We start from the raw sequence: 18720 nt of genomic DNA on the forward strand, positions 1-18720 counted from the left end.
CCTTCTCTTTGTGCACTTTCATCTTTATTATTTCTGTTGATGCTTCAAGCAATGAAAGAAGTATGGTTTGTTTGCCATATTTAAACAGGAGTTCAAACTTTAGTGCAGAGATGGTGGGGAGTGACCCTGGCTTCCATACCTCTTTTCCATTCCCACCACCAGCCAGCCTGATTTCTTCCTATCTGTGGACATGAAAATGTGGACTATAGATTTTGTCACTAGAGGTGTGTTTTTACTCTTCTGTCTGTTGTTTAATAGTGTACCATATCAGTCTTCATTTTATTTCTGATACAGATATTAAGGTTTTTCAGAGTGCTTCTATTTTTTTATTACTAAAAACTGTTTGGGGCTGGGGAGAGGCTCAGCAGTGAAGAGCACTGGCTGCTCTTGAAGAGGACACAAGTTTGGTTCCCAGCACCCACTTCGCGGCACACAACCCTCTTTAACTCCAGTTTCAGGTGATCTGATGCCCTTCTCTTGTTCTCTGAGGGTACTGTAAGTACATGTTACACAGATATACAAGGTATCAAAAACACCAATACATATGAAGTAAAAATAAATGATTTAAAATTTTTTTAAATATATTTTTTATGAAAACAAGTGTTTTTGCACAGAAATTCTTTTTAATGTATTCTTTATATGAGTTTCTCTTCTGAAATACAGCCTTATTTTTTCCACATCGTGGCATGCTCAAGCATGTGGAATCTGGACTTTGATGAAATAGTTCATTAAATTTTCTTTACATTTTATACTTTATGAGAAAAGTGGGATTGTAAAACCTCGGTCTTTTAACATTTTTTTGTTATTGTTGTTGATTGCCTTGGCATTCTAAGAGGTAGCTCACAGTTACACCCTACCTCAGCCTTCCAAATGCTGGGATTGTATGTGTGTGCTACTTTGCCCATCCTCTTTCAAATATTTTATTGGGATGTGTGTGTGTGTGTGTGTGTGTGTATATGTGTATATGTATGTGTGCGTGTATGTATGTATGTATGTTTGTGGGTCAACTTGACACAAGCTGGAGTTTTCACAGAGAATGGAGCCTCTCTTGAGGAAATGCTTCCATGATACCCAGCTGTAAGGCATTTCTCAATTAGTGATCAAGGTGTGTGTGTGTGTGGTGGTGGTGGGGGTCCTGTTCATTGTGGGCCGTGCCATCCCTGGGCTGGTAGTCTTGGGTTCTATAAGAATGCAAGCTAACCACGACAGGGAAAGCAAGCCAGTAACATCCCTCCATGGCCTCTGCACCAATCAGTTCTTGCTTCCTGACCTGCTTGAGTTCCAGTCCTGACTTCCTTTGATGATAAACAGCAATGTGGAAATGTAAGCTGAATAAACCCTTTCCTCCCCAATTTGCTTCTTGGCTATGATGTTTGTGCAAGAATAGAAATCCTAACTAAGACAGTCCTGAGACTTGAACTTAGATTGTTAACATTTTCAGAAAATAGCCGGGCGTGCTTTAATCCCAGCACTTGGGAGGCAGAGGCAGGTGGATTTCTGAGTTCTAGGACAACCAGGGCTACACAGAGAAACCCTGTCTCGGGGAGGAGGTGGGAAACGGCAGAAAATGCTGAACCGTCTCTCTGGTCCAGTTTTTTTGCCTGTTTATTTTACTTGGTATGTGTACAGGTTTTGTTTTAAGAACATTAAAACGTATTTGATTGTATATTGCAGGTGGCACTAATATAGTGCTAATAATGTTGCTCTGTTCCCATTCTAAAGTTCAGGAAATTATGAATTCGGAAATAAATGTAGACTTGAGGGTTAACAGGGGGATGGACAGTGAGCCATAGTTAGTCCTGCAGCTGTGAATTGCAGATCACAGAGGAGAGTTTTATTCTTGGTTGATTAAAAACTCCTTTTTGGCTGGGTGTGGTGGTGCATGTCTTTAATCCCAGCACTCGGGAGGCAGAGGCAGGTGGATTTCTGAGTTCGAGGCCAGCCTGGTCTACAGAGTGAGTTCCAGGACAGCCAAGGGTATACAGAGAAACTCTGTCTCGAAAAAAAACCAAAACCAAACCAAAACTAAACAAAACTCTTTTTTGTCACATTGAGAATTCACAAAATTTCTCTCTTAAATTTAAACTGTTAGAGTGTGCTCACTTTAAAATTAACAGTATTTCCTTTGTTCTTTGACAGATCAATGTTGAAATAAGTTTCAAATTTAAAAGAACTATTTTTATATCAAATGTAAGAGAAATGATCACATCTCAGAGATGAAGATATGAGTCAGTGGGTAAGATCACTGACTGGACTTGCAGAGGATCTATGTTTAGTTCCCAGCACCCACATGGCAGTTCACAACTGTATAGATAACTCCAGTCCCAGGGAATCGGGTATCTTCTGACCACCTTCGGTACTAAGCACACTTGCAAAGCACAGGCATGCATGCAGAGAAAACACTCATATACATTAAAATAAACATTCTTTAGAAACAGTGAAATTTTGGGGCTGGCAAGAGGGCTCAGTGGTTTAAAAGCACTTGTTTCATTTATAGAGGAGCCGAGTTTGAGTTCCAGTACCAGAGGATCCTATGCCCTCTTCTGAACTCTGGGTATACAAACATACATACAGGTAAAACACTTGTGTACATAAAATAGATAAATCTAAAATAATGTTAAAAATTAAGTTGTAAGCGTACATAGTTTGCTTTAATAATTTTAATTCTTTCTTTCTTTTTTTTTTTTGGTTTTTTTTCGAGACAGGGTTTCTCTGTGTAGCCTTGGCTGTCCTGGAACTCACTTTGTAAACCAGGCTGGCCTCGAACTCAGAAATCCTCCTGCCTCTGCCTCCTGAGTGCTGGGATTAAAGGTGTGCACCACCATGCCCGGCTAATAATATTAATTCTTAATGATTGATTTATTAAAATTAAAACATAGACATTTTAGATGAAAGTTTAATGGGACCAAGATTCATCATAGTTTTCCCCTTTAGTGACCAATTCAGTGGCTTCTTAGTATATTCATAAAGTTGTACAATGGTTACCATGATACAATTCTAGAACATTTCATTACTCCCAAAAGAAACAAACCTTTTAGTAATGGCATTCATTGTCCCTTCCTTTTAGACCCTAGCAACTGCTTCATTTAATCATTGGTGCAATATTTAAAAGAAGCATCTCCCTGCTGAGCAACTTTTTTAAAATGTTTTCATATTATAATTATGTCATTTCCCCCATTCTCCCTCTGAACCTTCCCCTGTACCTTCTCGCTTGCTCTCTTTCAAATTCATGGACTTCTTTTTTTCTTTTGTGTGTGTGGGCTGTAGGTATATATTCCCAAATACAACCCCCTTAGTCTCTGTGATGTTACTTGTTTGACTGTTTTCAGAGCTGACCATTTAGTGACCAATGGATGTGCTCATCCCTGGGAAAGACTATTTCTTAGTTGCTGTTGTCCTCTGTCTAGTGTTGATGGCTGCTGAGCCTTCCTGTCTCCATTTCAGTTAGTCACTCAGTGTCATACTTGTTCAAGTTGTGTTTAGGCAGTCGTACTGATGAGACTTAATGCTGTAGCTTTTGATAGAGTGCGATTTTCTTCAATGGCCTGTGTTGCAAAAAGAAATTTCCCTGATGAGGGGTGTACTTTCCTAGCTAGACCCTGGAGAAAGATGTCAGTGCTTTTCTTTAATATCAGCAGAAGCTGGTGGCTCTGTGAATTGAGTACCAGCCTGGTCTACATAGTCTGTTGCAGGCTAGCCAGAGCAATATAGCGAGGCCCTGTCTTACAAAAGAGCTTTTGCCCTTACCTTGTTCTTGAAAAATACCTTTGATGTTTGAGGTCCGTTGCTTTTCTATGTGGAGGAGGGGAATGGGGAGATGGCTCACAGGTTAAGTCTACTTACAAAGGAATCTGGTTCAGTTCTAGCACTCACATGGTGGCTCACAACCATCTATTCATTCCACTTCCAGAGGATTTGACATGTTCTCTTCTGGTCTCTTTGGACACCATGCATGCATATGGTATGCATACATACACATGCAAGTAAAACACCCATTCACATAAAATAATAGAACCCACATGGTGGCTCATAACCATCTATAACTCCAGTTTCAGGAGATCTGATATCCTTCCAGGCATTCATGTGCTGTACAGATATATAAAATGTACATATACATAAAATAAATTTAAAAAATAAAAGCAAAACATGATTTTGCTCTCTACTTAGATTTGAACCTTCCTCATAATTTTGCATTTTTTCCCCCTGAGGTTGTATTTTCTCTTGTGGAATTCATGCCTGGGTACTTTATAGTCTGTGTATTCTAACCTCATTTGTGATGTTTTTATTGCTGCTAGTGTTGCTTGCCTTTTTGAGGATATTTATATATTTATGAATTAAGGGGGTTTCATACAACTACCCTAGGCTGTCCTGAGACTCATACTGTAATCAAGAATGACCTTAAGCACCCGGTCCTCTTCCTTCCACTTCCCAAGTGTTGAGGTTGCAGGAATTCATAGATGTTGGGCAAGCATTCACCGACTGAACTGTTCCCAGCCACATGGCTCGAATTTTGCATGTGTTCTTGACCCTTAGAGTCTGATCGGAGTCTGTAGAATCTTAGTTGTGGATATATTATACACTGTTCTGGAAACTGCTGTGTTTGTTTTCTAATCGTGTTTCTTCTTATCATGCATAGGTAGGAGCTGTGGTGTACTGTTTCAAGGCTTAGAGTTTAGTTATTTGTAATGAACAGCCCTTGCTTAGCCTTCTAAGTAAAGTACTTGCTCCTTGCCAGGGAAAGGTTTATCAGATACATGAAGAAAGGAAAATCCTACCTGGGATTTTTGTTTTCCAAAAATTATGTGTGGGTGCCCACAGAGGCCACAGGTGTCATGGAGACTCATGCAGCTTTGAGACACTGCATGTGCTGGGGACTGGATGGGATCCTCTGGAAGAGCTGTGCATGTTCTTGACCACTGAGCCATTTCCCCAGGCCTTGCTTGTCTTTTTTAATTAGATAACCCAAAGTGGACTGTTTAAGCTTCGTGAGCTTAAAGTTTAGTCCTAATGTCTTCACAGCATCATTTATATTTTAAACATTCTACCTATGAGAGAATAGTTACCGGTGTTACCGATTATTCCTTATCTTTTTTTCCAGTTGCTTTGCTATACTATTTATTGGCAGGATCTCATTGTCTAGTCTGAAGTTGGCTATGTAGCCCAGGCAGGCCCTGAACCTGCAATCCTCCTACCTTAGTTGATACTTAAATATTTAAGCATATGTAGGGCCTGGTCAAAGGCACTTGTTGCCAAACCTGAACCTGAGTTTGATCCCAGAGCCCACACATCAAAGGAGAGCGCTAACCTTGAAAGGGGTAAACCTTAACTCCCATGTGTTTGCCCCCCAGTAGTTTAAAACATAATAGAGGATTTTTATAAAATTATACAGATAACTAATAGGTGAATGTGAGCAAAACCCTGCATGGGATGTTTGTGGTGTTCTGTAACAGGTTCTCTGCAGATATGGTCTTATTCCTAAATATGAAGGCAGGGAATAACTACTGAGAACGTTTTTGTTTTTTAATGCTCAACAAGGCTGAGATGTTGGCTAGTGGTAGATCCTAGGTTTTATCTGCAGCACAGTTGGGAGGTTGGTACAACATCTTTAATTTATACAGAGATCAAAATTAAAACTATGAAGTCCCATTGCCCAGTCCATAAGATGGCAATACCAAATATTAGTGAATATTGTGGGACTAGAGCTCTCATACAGTGAGTACTATTGGGAGTGTTTAGGATCGCTAGTAAACATTGTTTTTTTTGGGGGGGGGTGATGACTGTGCATGCCTATAATCCCAACATTTTGGGAGGTGGAAGCAGAGGCAAGAGAATTAGGTGTTAAAGTTTAAACTACACTCTCTCAAAACAAAAAGAAAATAATATTTTAAATCTTAGGATCAGTGGAACAGTCATAGAGGAAGTTGCAAACCTATCTTCAAAAGTAGATGTACTGTGTGCCTGCACTGCCTTTTGGTGATGTTTCTCTGGGATCCATGGGCCTTTGAGCTGATCTGTGCAGGGGGATAGCCAGAGGTTCTCACATGGCAGCATCTTGGTTCACCTGGCTAGCTTTGGGTAGCTACACCAACCAGCCGTTTTACAACAGTTTTCTCAGTGTCCCAGAGATGGCTGCTTTAGGGAGCAGTTGGTCTCCTATGATCCACTGTTCAACAGTAATGGAAAAGAACTGGTAGCCCTCAGCCTGAACAGGATCCAGCATTAGACTGGTAGTAGGACATGTCTCTCTAAGCCTATGGAAAAATTTTGGGGTCATTCTGTCCCTTTCCCTCTGCATCCTATAATGATGGCAAATGCTGAGAAAAATCCAAGGAAATGAATATGAGCATCCTCTTAGCTTTTCAAAACCCAAAGAAACAAGCAAAAAACGAAAAACCATGTGTTTAGGAATGTCTACTTGTGCTTGTTGGATTTGAAAGGTTTTGGTCACTTGAGTCTTAACTTTCTGTCACAGAAAGATGCTGTGCAGTGGTCTAGAAATGCAGCTACAGTGGATGGAGACGAGCCAGAGGACTCCGCTGATGTGGAAAGCTGTGGGTCTAATGAAGCCAGCACTGTGAGTGGTGAAAATGATGGTAAGTGCTAGAGCAAGAGCCAGGAAGAGACTAGGCAGTTCCAAGGGACTAAGCTTTGGCTCTCTTGTCTTGTAGTATCTTTGGATGAAACATCTTCCAATGCATCCTGCTCTACAGAGTCTCAGAGCCGACCCCTCTCCAATCCCAGGGACAGCCACAGGGCTTCCTCACAGGTAATGAGGCTTACTGGTGACAGGATAGAAGAGTTATGTGGATGAAAGCAGACATGTGACAGGGTTTGTTCATCTTCAGCAGATAGTCAGGAGATGTGTTTGAAGAATGGAGAGAGTAAAATTCATTGTTATCTCTTTTACAGTGCTAGGGACTGAATCCAGGACTTTGCAGGCTAGGCAAACACTACCACTAAGCTATATTCTCAGCCCCCTGTCACCTCCATCTGTGACAAGTTCCTTATCTCTAGGATGGGGACAGCAGTGTGTGAATCTCCTCCCCCCCTACCCCCCGCCCTCCCCAAGCTATGGGAAATACTTAGTGTCTTGACATTGGCCCATACCTATACTAGCATTGCCTGGGAGTCTGTGTGCATGTGAACTGTTTTTAGTTTTTTGAGACAGGTTTTCTCTGTATAGCCCTGGCTGTCCTGGAACTCACTCTGTAGACCAGGCTGGCCTCGAACTCAGAAATCTGCCTGCCTCTGCCTCCCGAGTGCTGGGATTAAAGGCGTACCCCACCACCGCCCGGTATGAACTGTTTTTTAAACATTTTTTTTTCTTTATGTGTATGAATGTTTTGCTTACATGTATGTGTGAAATAGATGGATAGTCAGTCAGTCTGGAGTAGGACCTGAAAAGGAATCAAATCTCTTAGAACTAGAGTTACAGATGGTTGTGAGCCGCCATGTGAGTGCAGAGAAGTGTCCTTTGGAAGGGTAGGCGCAGTGTTCTTAAGTACTGAACCATCTTTCCAGACCCTACATGAACTTTTAAATTTTGTGTATGTATATATGTGTGTTCATTTGAACAGTTATGGAGATCAGAGGACAGCTTTGGAGAGTCAGTTCTCTTCTTCCCCTATTGGATTTTGGGATTGGAAAAAAGTCATCAGGTTTCTGCAGAAAGTACCTTTAGACACTGAGCCACATCACTAGCCCCTGACACGAGTGAATGGGGCAGAGCTAAAGGAGTGCTTGTAGTGCTCTGCAGATAACTCTTTTCTTCTTTTAAATTCCTTCTGGGAATACAGGCAAACAAACAGAAGAAAAGGACTGGGGTTATGCTACCTCGTGTTGTCTTGACTCCTCTGAAGGTAAACGGGGCCCACGTGGAACCTGCGTCAGGTATGTATAGTCTCAGTGGTTGTGGTACTTTCTACTAGGGTCCTGGGATCTGCTCTGTCATCAGCTTTTGATTTAGCAGTGTAAGACCAGTAGAGTTATTGAGTCCAAGAAAAGCCTTGATACCCCAGGAAGGCAGTGTATTGTATTGTATCGGATTAGGGCTTTGTGTTGGGTTCTGCCATGAACCCTCTTCTTGACTCCAGGGTTGGCCGTGAACATGTGATGATGGATGACTCTGCCAGTGCTTTGTAAAAGGTGTGGTTTGGCATTCTTTAGTGATATTTTAAGCCAGACCGTGATGTAATGGTTCCTGCCAACTCAGGGCTGGGAGCCAGAAGCATCCCTCTGTTGATAGCAGCATGTCAGGGAGAGCCATGGGGACAGCCGATGATGCTTTTGACAATGAAATGCTGTGCCCTCAGGATTCTCAGGCCGCCATGCAGATGGCGAGAGTGGCAGTCCATCGAGCAGCAGCAGCGGTTCTCTGGCCTTGGGCAGCAGCGCCATCCGAGGCCAGGCCGAGGTCACTCGGGACCCTGTGCCCCTCTTGAGAGGCTTCCGGAAGCCAGCCACAGGTGAGGAGGAGGCGTGTACTTTCCTGCGTGTGAGGGGCTCCCTGCAGGGCTGAATGGGGTTCTCTTAGGGCCTTTTCCCTTGAAACTGAAAATCCTTACTTCTTGCTTCCAAAAACCGCAGGGCAAATGAAGCGCAACAGAGGGGAAGAGGTAGATTTTGAGACGCCTGGGTCCATTCTTGTTAACACCAACCTCCGTGCTCTGATAAACTCTCGGACCTTCCATGCCCTGCCACTACACTTCCAGCAGCAACTCCTCCTCCTCCTGCCTGAAGTGGACAGACAGGTGCCTGTGCACAGCTCCTCTTGGTCTCTGCCTAGGCGGGCTCCTGGTCTCTCAAGTCACCTTATTGTGTTTATCTTATCCTTTGCCCTCCTAGGTGGGGACAGATGGCCTGCTGCGCCTCAGCGGCAGTGCACTCAATAATGAGTTTTTCACCCATGCAGCTCAGAGCTGGCGAGAACGCCTTGCTGATGGTGAGTAGACTTCATCACAAATGTCTTGAGATGCCTGTTGTGTGTGATTATGTTACGAACATTACCTGCTTTTCCAGCAGACCCAGGATCGATTCTTGGCACCGATGTAGAAACTCAGAATTGTCATGTCACTCTCATTCTAGGAGATGAATGTCCTCTTGTGGTCTCTAGGGCACCAGGCATGTACATGGTGCATGGACTTACATGCCTCAGACACCCATATACATCAAGGAAAAAAAAACTTAAGCTCTTACTACTTCAGGCCTTTGCTAAGGTCAAGTGTAAAATCCAAGTACTTTTTTGGTCCACTTCTTTTTGCTCAAAGGATGTTAATGTAAGGTAGGCTTTGCTCGTAGCACAAACACATGGTGGTTAGTAGTAGGACACATTGCTCTGAAAACACAACCTATTAGAGATGCCCATTCCACATCTTCTTTTATCACTAAACTGTACCTGCCTGTGCCTGTCAGTAATGCCTTGTGTGCGCATGTGTGAAAACAGCACCCACAGCAACTTAGTCACTTCCACCACGCTCTGTCAGAGGAACGTAGAGGAAATGCTAAGGTCTGGATTTAATTTTCTAAAGTAGCTTCATGGTGAATGTGTGGAGAGATCCAAGACTACCCTTGAGTTCTGTTAGTTAATATTGGCAGTTTATGTACCAAGTTGGGGTTTATTACAGCAAAACAACATAAAATAGGGGAAAGGCACACAGGTAAGATACAGGGACAGCCAGGCACAGGTTTCTGTGGATTCAAGTAGGACATAAATTAATATTTCAGAAATAAATTGTAATGGTGTGAAAATGTCTACCGGGGGGACTGGAAAAAAGGCTCAGAAGTTAAGAGCACTGGCTGCTCTTCCAGAGGTCCTGAGTTCAACTGCATGGTGGCTTATAACTATCTATAATGTAATCTAGTGCCCTCTTCTGGCCTGTAGGTATATATGCGGGCAGAACATTGTATATATAATAAATAAATCCTTTTTAAAAATGTCTACCAGAGAAGTTTGGTGGACTTTAGCACACAGGATTTTGTTTTGTTTTGCTCTTTAATTATGAGTATGTGTGTCTTTGGATATGTGCATATGAGTTCAGGTGCCTCCAGAGGCCATAGGTGTTAGCTCCCCTTACAGGTAGGTAGTTGTTAGCTACCTAACATGGATTCTCAGAACCAAACTCTTAACCACTGAGCCCTGGTACCCAGGGTTTTATTGGGAGCTGATTCTGTTGGACGCCATTGCTAGTTCTAAAAGGAAACCTGGTGTTTAGTTTTCACCAGCTTCTTTATCAAGAGGTATTAATATGGGCTGGAGAGATGACTCAGTGTTTAAGAGCACTGACTGCTCCTCTGAAGGTCCTGAGTTTAAATCCCAGCAACCACCTGGTGACTCACAACCATCCATAATGAGATCTGAAGCCCTCTTCTGGTGCATCTGAAGACAGCTACAGTGTACTTAGATATAATAGTAAATAAATCTTAATAAAAAAAAAAAGAGGTAATTAATATATAAGGCATTAGTTCCTAAAAAGAAAGCAGATGTCTTTAGCATGAATGATCTAATTATTCATCCAGAGCAGCACAGTGAGCCGCTCGTCACTTAGGGTCGGGAAAGTAGTTTAAATCTAGGTTCCCAGATGCCACCAAATGGCCAGCCTCAAAGATAAACTTTCAGGTATGCTAGAATGGTCTTTTGGTTTTTTTCATTGTCTTGATCAATGTGTTGCTTGCTTTTGATTGATTATAGAGGAGTAAATCTCTGTTATAGTAGAGGCATTAGTTCTGTCCTGAGTTAGGAGAATGCGCTAAGAAGTCCACTGATAGAGGTAGGAGTCATGTTCTTTTTAAAATTGCCTGGTAGGAGCTGGAGATGGTCCCATTGGTAAGGTGCTTACCGTGTAAGCATGAAGATCTGACTTTGATCCTAGGACCCTCACACACATACTTGCAAGCATGCACACACGCACACCACACACACACACACACACACACACCCCTTGTGGTGGCCTGTTGTACCTCAGCAGCAGTAGTAAGTCCAGCACTGTGTAGGTGGCAATAGGCAGGTTACTGGGATTCACTGCCCAGATAGCCTAGGCTAAGTAGTGAGTCCCAGACCAGGGAAAGATCTTGTTTCAAACAAAATATGTACCTTTGGGTAGAGATGTAGAGATGGCTCAGTGGGTAAGAGTACACCCTGTTCTTCCAGAAGACGTGTTTAATTTGTGCACCATGTTGAATGTTCTAGCTCAATGGGGTTTTCTACCCTCTCCTAGTCTCAGCAGGGATCTATCTGTACGTGCCGACATGACATACACTTACAGACAGATAAATAAAAAAAAATTCTGTAAAACAGACCAACTTTGGCCCTCCACATGCATGCATGGGCACATAGGTGGCAGGTACACATGCATGTATGTGCACACACAAAACAGTTAAATGTTTGTTATGGAACCAGAAGACTTAAATGTGTGTAGGGCAGGTATCCAGAATTTATTAAATGGAATAATAATGCATTTTTCTCTTTAGGTGAATTCACTCATGAGATGCAAGTCAGGCTAAGACAGGAAATGGAAAAGGAGAAGAAGGTGGAACAATGGAAGGAAAAGTTCTTCGAAGATTACTACGGACAGAAGTAAGACATTCAGTACTATGAGTTCTGGTCTGGGCTTTTTGTGAGGACAAAGGCAGTTGGCATCCAGATATCTGCCATTCATAGTGGCCATTCATATCTGTGGTTCTGTAGATTGAACAAACTAACTGAGGATTGTTTAAGGAGGAAACCATGGCTCAGTGTGCACAGACTAACAACTGCTGGATGTCATACTTGGTGAGACTAGGTCTGCAGAGACATAAGGGACTCAGCTACCCAACGCTGGGTTAGACTTAGACTATTATAAAGTATCCAGGAGCATATAGACAGGTTATGTTACAAACAAGCTGTTTTGTCTAAGGGATTTAGACATCTACAGGATGTCCAGTATACCAAGGGACAGATGTAGTATGCACATAAAAGCATGGAACTGACTGCAGCTTGACAGTGAAGCTATTGTGGTTTTCTGTGCTTAGTGCTATACACTATGCAGATTTGTTTCATCTGGCTAAGTTATCTGGGTGTATATTGTTCACAGAAATGAGTCACATGCTCTCTGGCCTGTAGTTGATGATGTGAGTTTGATTTGCAGATTGGGTTTGACCAAAGAAGAATCACTGCAGCAGAAAGAGGTCCAAGAGGAGGCCAAAGTCAAGAGCAGTTTATGTGTCTCTGGAGAGTCCGTGCGGCCGCAGCGTGGGCCCAACACCCGTCAACGGGACGGACATTTTAAGAAACGTTCTCGGCCAGATCTCCGAACCAGATCCAGAAGGAATATATACAAAAAACAGGAGCCAGAACAAGCAGGGGTTGCTAAAGATGCAAATGCTGCACCAGAAGTCTCGCTCTCTAAAGAGGCTAAAACCGACTTAGCAGGGGTGAACAGTCCCCCTGGGCCAGATGTGTCCTCTGCAACATCTGGACAGGAGGGTCCCAAGTGTCCCAGTGAACCTGTGGCTTCCCAGATCCAAGCAGAAAGGGACAACTTGGCATGTGCCTCTGCATCTCCAGACAGAATCCCTACCTTACCTCAGGACACTGTGGATCAAGAGACAAAGGATCAGAAGAGAAAATCCTTTGAGCAGGAAGCCTCTGCATCCTTTCCCGAAAAGAAACCCCGGCTTGAAGATCGTCAGTCCTTTCGTAACACAATTGAAAGTGTTCACACCGAAAAGCCACAGCCCACTAAAGAGGAGCCCAAAGTCCCGCCCATCCGGGTAAGAGACTTGGTACTTACTGTCTCAGGTGTCAGATTTCTTTCTAAGGAACTTTTGGGTAGGAGCATGGGAAAGGCAGAGGCTCTTTGGCCCTGGCATGAATTACATGGGGTACAAAACTTTCTGCAAGAAAGCTTTTCTTGGCTGACATAGAAAAATACACTCCTCCTTTTCCTCCTCTTTTTGTTTTGTTGATTTGTTTTGTCTGAGACAGGTTTTCCTGTGTATCCCTGGCTCTCCTAGAACTCACTCTGTAGACCAGGCTGTCCTTGAACTCCAGATCTGCATGCCTGAGCACTGGTACTAAAGGTGTGCACTACCACCACCCAGCGGACAAATCACTTTTTTTGTTGTTGTTGTTGTTAAAATTATCTCAAGATCAAAATCCTGGAGTTTTACTTTTTTGTTAACTGTTACATTGTTTGTTTCACGACCCACAGATCCAATTAGAAATTAAGTTTGAAAGGTGGGTTTGGGGACTAGAGAGATGGATCAGTGGTTAAGAGCACCGACTGCTCTTATGAAGGTCCTGAGTTCAAATCCCAGCAACCACATGGTGGCTCACAACCACCCGTAATGAGATCTCATGTCCTCTTCTGGTGTGTAAAGTTACCTACAATGTACTTACTACAGTGTAGTAAATCTCTGGGCTGGAGCAAGCAGAGGTTCTGAGTTGATTCCCAGCAACCACATGATGGCTCACAACCATCTGTTCAACTACAGTATACTCATATACATAAAGTAAATAAATCTCATATACATAAAAGGAAGGAAGGTAGGTAGATGGTAGGTAGGTGGCTTTGGTGGCCTATCTATATAATCCCAACACTTGGGGGCCTAAGGCTAGAGGAGGATTGCCATCAGTTCAAAGCCAGCTTGGGTTAATAATGAAAACCTTGTTTCAGTGGATACAGGAGCTTGCTGCCAAATCTAATGGGACTCACTTGATGAACAGAGAAAACTGACTCCCATAAGTTGTTCTTGTGGCATGTGTGCATATAAATAAACAATGAATGAGTCTAAAACCAGAATCTAAAAAAGTGGTGAGACTTTCTTGCAGCATAAAATGGCTCTTGATTCAAATTAATTGTTAGGAAAATGAGTTTTCTAGGTCATTACCTCTAAGATGACTTATATTTCAGTTTTACTTTGTAGCTCCTAAGTCAAGTCACCTGTTAAAGTTTTTATTTATGCTTTTCTTGCAGATTCAACTTTCACGTATCAAACCACCCTGGGTGGCTAAAGGTCGGCCCACTTACCAGATATGCCCCCGGATCGTCCCCATCACGGAGTCCTCCTGCCGGGGTTGGACTGGTGCCAGGACCCTCGCAGACATTAAAGCCCGTGCTTTGCAGGCCCGAGGGGCGAGAGGTTACCACTGCAATCGAGAGACGGCCACCACTGCCATCGGAGGGGGGGGTGGCCCGGGTGGAGGTGGCAGTGGGGCCATCGATGAGGGAGGTGGCAGAGACAGCAGCAGTGGTGATGGTAGTGAGGCCTGTGGCCACTCTGAGCCCAGGGGAGCCCCAAGCACCCCTGGAGAGAGTGCGTCAGATCTACAGCGAACACAACTACTGCCGCCTTGTCCTCTGAATGGAGAGCACACTCCAGCTGAAGCTGCCAAGCCCAGAGCCAGAAGAGAGGACTCAGCTTCTCTCAGAAAGGAAGAGAGCTGCCTGTTGAAGAGGGTCCCAGGCGTGCTTACAAGTGGGCTGGAAGATGCCTCTCAACCCCCTATTGCTCCCACTGGAGACCAGCCGTGTCAGGCTTTGCCCCCTCTGTCCTCCCAAACTCCAGTGGCCGAGATGTTAGCAGAGCAGCCTAAATTGCTTCTAGATGATAGAACTGAGTGTGAGTCTAGTAGAGAAGATCAAGCACCCACCATTCCCTCAGAGAGTAGTTCTGGACAGTTTCCATTGGGAGATCTATTAGAAGGAGGAAGTGACCAGGCCTTTGATAATATGAAGGAGCCTGTAAGTATGACACCTACTTTTATATCTGAATTGTCATTAGCTAACTACCTACAGGATAGGCCTGCTGATGATGGATTAGGGTTTGGTGCTGCAGGCCTACTCATAAGGGAAAGTAGTAGACAAGAAACTTTGACGGAGGCTTTTGCATCTGGCAGTTCTACCTCCTGGGTGCCCATTCTGTCAAATTATGAGGTAATAAAAACATCTGATCCAGAATCCAGAGAAAACATACCATGTCCGGAGCCCCAGGATGAAAAAGAGTGGGAGAGAGCTGTTTCCCTCATTGCAGCCACAGAAAGCGTGCCCCAACCTGAGAGCTGCATTTCACATTGGACACCTCCTCCAGGAGCTGTGGGCAGCACTGGAAGTGACAGTGAGCAGGTGGACCTTGAAAGACTGGAAATGAATGGCATCTCTGAAGCACCAAGTCCTCACAGTGAATCCACAGATACAGCCTCTGACTCCGAAGGCCATCTCTCTGAGGACAGCAGTGAGGTTGATGCAAGTGAAGTCACAGTGGTAAAGGGGTCATTAGGTGGGGATGAAAATCAAGACTGGGACCCATCTGCCTCACTGTCCAAGGTGAACAATGACCTAAGTGTGCTTACAAGGACAGGAGGGGTGGCTGCTTCTCAGAGCTGGGTGTCTAGAGTATGTTCAGTCCCACACAAGATCCCAGACTCTCTGTTGCTGTCCAGTTCTGAGTGCCAGCCCAGGTCTGTGTGCCCACTGAGGCCTGGCTCTTCAGTGGAGGTTACCAACCCACTTGTGATGCACCTGCTGCATGGTAATTTGCCCTTGGAGAAGGTTCTTCCTCCAGGTCACAGAAGCAGCCGACTAGAGTCATCACAGCTGCCACTTAGAGAACAGAGCCAGGATAGAGGCACTCTACAAGGTACAGGGGAAGACAATCGTCTAGCTGCCAGAAGCAACCCTGGTTCTGCACAAACATTGAAAGAGTCTATTCTGGCCCAGAGCTATGGAGCAAGTGCTGGTCTTGTCAGGGCAATGGCCTCCAAGGCTCCTGCAATGTCCCAGAAGATTTCGAAGATGGTTCCAAGTTTAGACTCACAGCATCCAGTGACAGAACTGACACCTTCCTCTGGCAACCTGGAAGAAATAGATTCCAAAGAGCATCTCTCTTCCTTCCTTTGTGAAGAGCAGAAAGAAGGCCATTCCCTGTCTCAAGGCAGTGATCCAGGTGCGGCCCCAGGCCAATGTCTAGGAGATCACACTACCTCCAAAGTGCCATGTTTCTCCTCTACAAATGTGAGCCTCTCCTTTGGATCTGAGCAGACAGATGGGACCCTGAGTGATCAGAACAATGCTGGTGGTCATGAGAAGAAACTATTTGGTCCCGGGAATACAGTTGCCACCCTTCAGTGCCCCAGGTCTGAAGAGCAGACACCACTACCTGCTGAGGTCCCTCCAGTGTTTCCCAGTAGGAAGATAGAACCAAGCAAAAACTCTGTGTCTGGTGGTGTGCAAACTACAAGGGAAAACAGGATGCCCAAACCACCACCTGTCTCTGCTGGCAGCATCAAGACAGAGCAGACATTTTTGAGGGATCCTATTAAGGCAGATGCAGAGAACAGAAAAGCTGCAGGGTACAGTTCTCTGGAACTAGTGGGTCACTTGCAAGGGATGCCTTTTGTTGTGGATCTGCCTTTCTGGAAGTTACCCAGAGAGCCAGGGAAAGGGTTCAGTCAACCCCTGGAGCCTTCTTCCATCCCTTCCCAACTCAACATCAAGCAGGCTTTGTATGGGAAGTTGTCTAAACTTCAGCTCAGTCCCACCAGCTTTAATTACTCCTCCAGCTCTGCTACCTTTCCCAAAGGCCTTGCTGGTGGTGTGGTGCAGCTGAGCCACAAAGCCAGCTTTGGTACAGGCCACACTGCATCACTGTCCTTACAAATGTTCACTGACAGCAGTGCAGTAGAAAGCATCTCTCTCCAATGTGCATGCAGCCTGAAAGCCATGATCATGTGCCAAGGCTGCGGAGCATTCTGCCATGATGACTGCATTGGACCTTCAAAGCTCTGTGTATTGTGCCTTGTGGTGAGATAATAAATTATGGCCATTGGAAACATTGTACATTTAGTGTGTGTATTTTAATAATGGTTGATCTTAAATCTGTATACAAAATATCACTGATATAATGAACTCTCTCTCTAGACAAGATAAATCTTGCCTCCCCATGAGATTTATAGTGCTGAAGCCCTCTGTCACTTGACACCCTTCTAGCCTTGCTGGAAGGGTTTTCAGGGAGATGGGGGCACTATGGTTGCCCAAGACCATCCAGCCTAAACCCTCTTGTAGTCAGGCAGTATAGTGTGGCAGGACAACCTGTCTGACACCTAAATGAACTTGAAATTGAAGCCGGAAGGTTGGGTTCTCCATGGATGGAACTCACCTGCCTGAACTGAGCAGGAATGTCAGTCTTCCACTGCCCCTCCCTGCCATCTTCTGCTACTTAGCTTGGGAGTTGATGGTTGCAGAAGCCACACAGGGTTAAAGTAAATTCTGTCTTTGCCCACCAGGGGATCAAACCCCTGCTGACCTTGATATCATATTTCTGTCATTTGCCAGTTGATGGAGCCAAGTTGACCTTTGGTTCTGGTGCTTCACCCAGTTTGGAACTTTAATCTGTAACCCATGGATCCACAGATTTTCTTGGAAGCTTGAATAGCCCTTCTTGGACAATGGGGTCTGGAAATAGGGCTGTCTGCTTATGGAAATGCTATCTGTAGACCTTGAGAGTCAACTGTACAGATGTTTGCAGGTGACTCCTGCTTGCCACCCACCCGTCATATTTGATTCTGTGGGAGTGGGCACCCATGCACCTGTGTATGTGAAAGTCATTTTACATTTCCAAGCAGTCTGTTTCTTATTTTTATATTTTAACTCTATTCTTGGATGTATAAAGTGAACTTTTTCGCTTCTGTAAGTATGCTCTATGCACCTCTAACGTTTTCTCCTGTATTTATATGTTGTACACAGTACTGGCCAATTCTGTAAATGGATGTATTGTACAGAGAACATGAACGTCTCTTCCTTATTTTACGTCTTCAGCACCCTTGATTAAAATGGTGTCGTTTACTTATGTGCACCAATTGTCAAAACCACTGAGTGCTGTGCTGCCTATGTGAGAAGGAAGTTACTGACTTGTGACCTATGCTTGGCCCTGTGCCTAGTCACCTGTCACCAGGGATTCTACTACAGTCTGCGCGCCACAGATAGCTGCTCACACACCATTGAGCAAACGTGTCTTGTTCCTTGTATCTCTTTTCTCCCAGCCCTGAGTGGCTGCGCTGCTGCCATATGTGACAAATGGTCCTCACCAGTGTTAAGTGCTCTGGACTCATGGGTGAGTTCCTTGGACGGCCCCAGACAGGCTTCTGGATCTGGCTCCAGGGGCATCACCTGTCAAAGCAATATTGGGGATCGCTAGGCTCCTTTCAACTTACTTTTCACAGTAGGTTTCAGGGGAACAAAGCCATGCCTGCTGCCTGCCTCTCCTAACATGGTTCCATCAAGTAGACACCCTTTGTATTTGACCTCTTCCCAGTTCCTGCCCTGTCTCTGTATCTTTACTTGAAAGTTGGGAGTCCTTGTTTAATTTAGGTCTGTCTTGTGTGACTGTTTCTGTATGAAGTATAAAAATTTGTGTGCCTTGAGCAAGTCTCATTTTCTTTGTAAGCTGCCTCTCCCACCATTTCATCTGAGGTTGCTGTCTTTTTGGTGGGGAGGGGTATAGGGAACCCATCAGGTATGAGTGAGGAGCCGGTAGTGAATTCAGTATTGGCCAAGTCCATGTTGTGTGCTCAGAAGTCTCTTTACCAAAGACCAGGAGCAGGAGCCAAGCATGTCCAGTCCTCTTCTGAGACCTCTGAGGTCTCAAAAGAGAAACTTGACAGTGTCTGGTCCATGGGGCTGCTCAGAAAAGCGCTGCTCTTGTATGTCTCATTGGTATTGGAAAAATAAACCTGTACAACCTGCA

The 18720-nt window shown here is 44.4% G+C and overlaps 1 protein-coding gene across 3 annotated transcripts in view; it reads left to right on the forward strand.

Annotated features, from left to right (window-relative positions):
- Asxl1 (ASXL transcriptional regulator 1) overlaps window positions 1–18720 on the forward strand; it is a 62118-nt gene extending 43398 nt beyond the window's left edge. For 2 of the 3 annotated variants that reach the window (XM_021150019.2, XM_029470895.1), the window contains exons 5-13: window positions 6473–6593; window positions 6669–6766; window positions 7797–7890; window positions 8313–8465; window positions 8587–8750; window positions 8845–8941; window positions 11467–11572; window positions 12123–12747; window positions 13953–18720. In XM_021150019.2, coding sequence (XP_021005678.1) covers window positions 6473–6593; window positions 6669–6766; window positions 7797–7890; window positions 8313–8465; window positions 8587–8750; window positions 8845–8941; window positions 11467–11572; window positions 12123–12747; window positions 13953–16787 — 4293 coding nt within the window. In that variant the 3' untranslated portion in view covers window positions 16788–18720. Of the gene's footprint in view, window positions 1–2497; window positions 2555–6472; window positions 6594–6668; window positions 6767–7796; window positions 7891–8312; window positions 8466–8586; window positions 8751–8844; window positions 8942–11466; window positions 11573–12122; window positions 12748–13952 lie in introns of those variants that run through there. The other variant, XM_029470903.1, reaches the window with a different exon arrangement.

The sequence above is a fragment of the Mus caroli genome, chromosome 2 (assembly GCF_900094665.2).
Source record: "Mus caroli chromosome 2, CAROLI_EIJ_v1.1, whole genome shotgun sequence".
Lineage (NCBI taxonomy): Eukaryota > Metazoa > Chordata > Mammalia > Rodentia > Muridae > Mus > Mus caroli.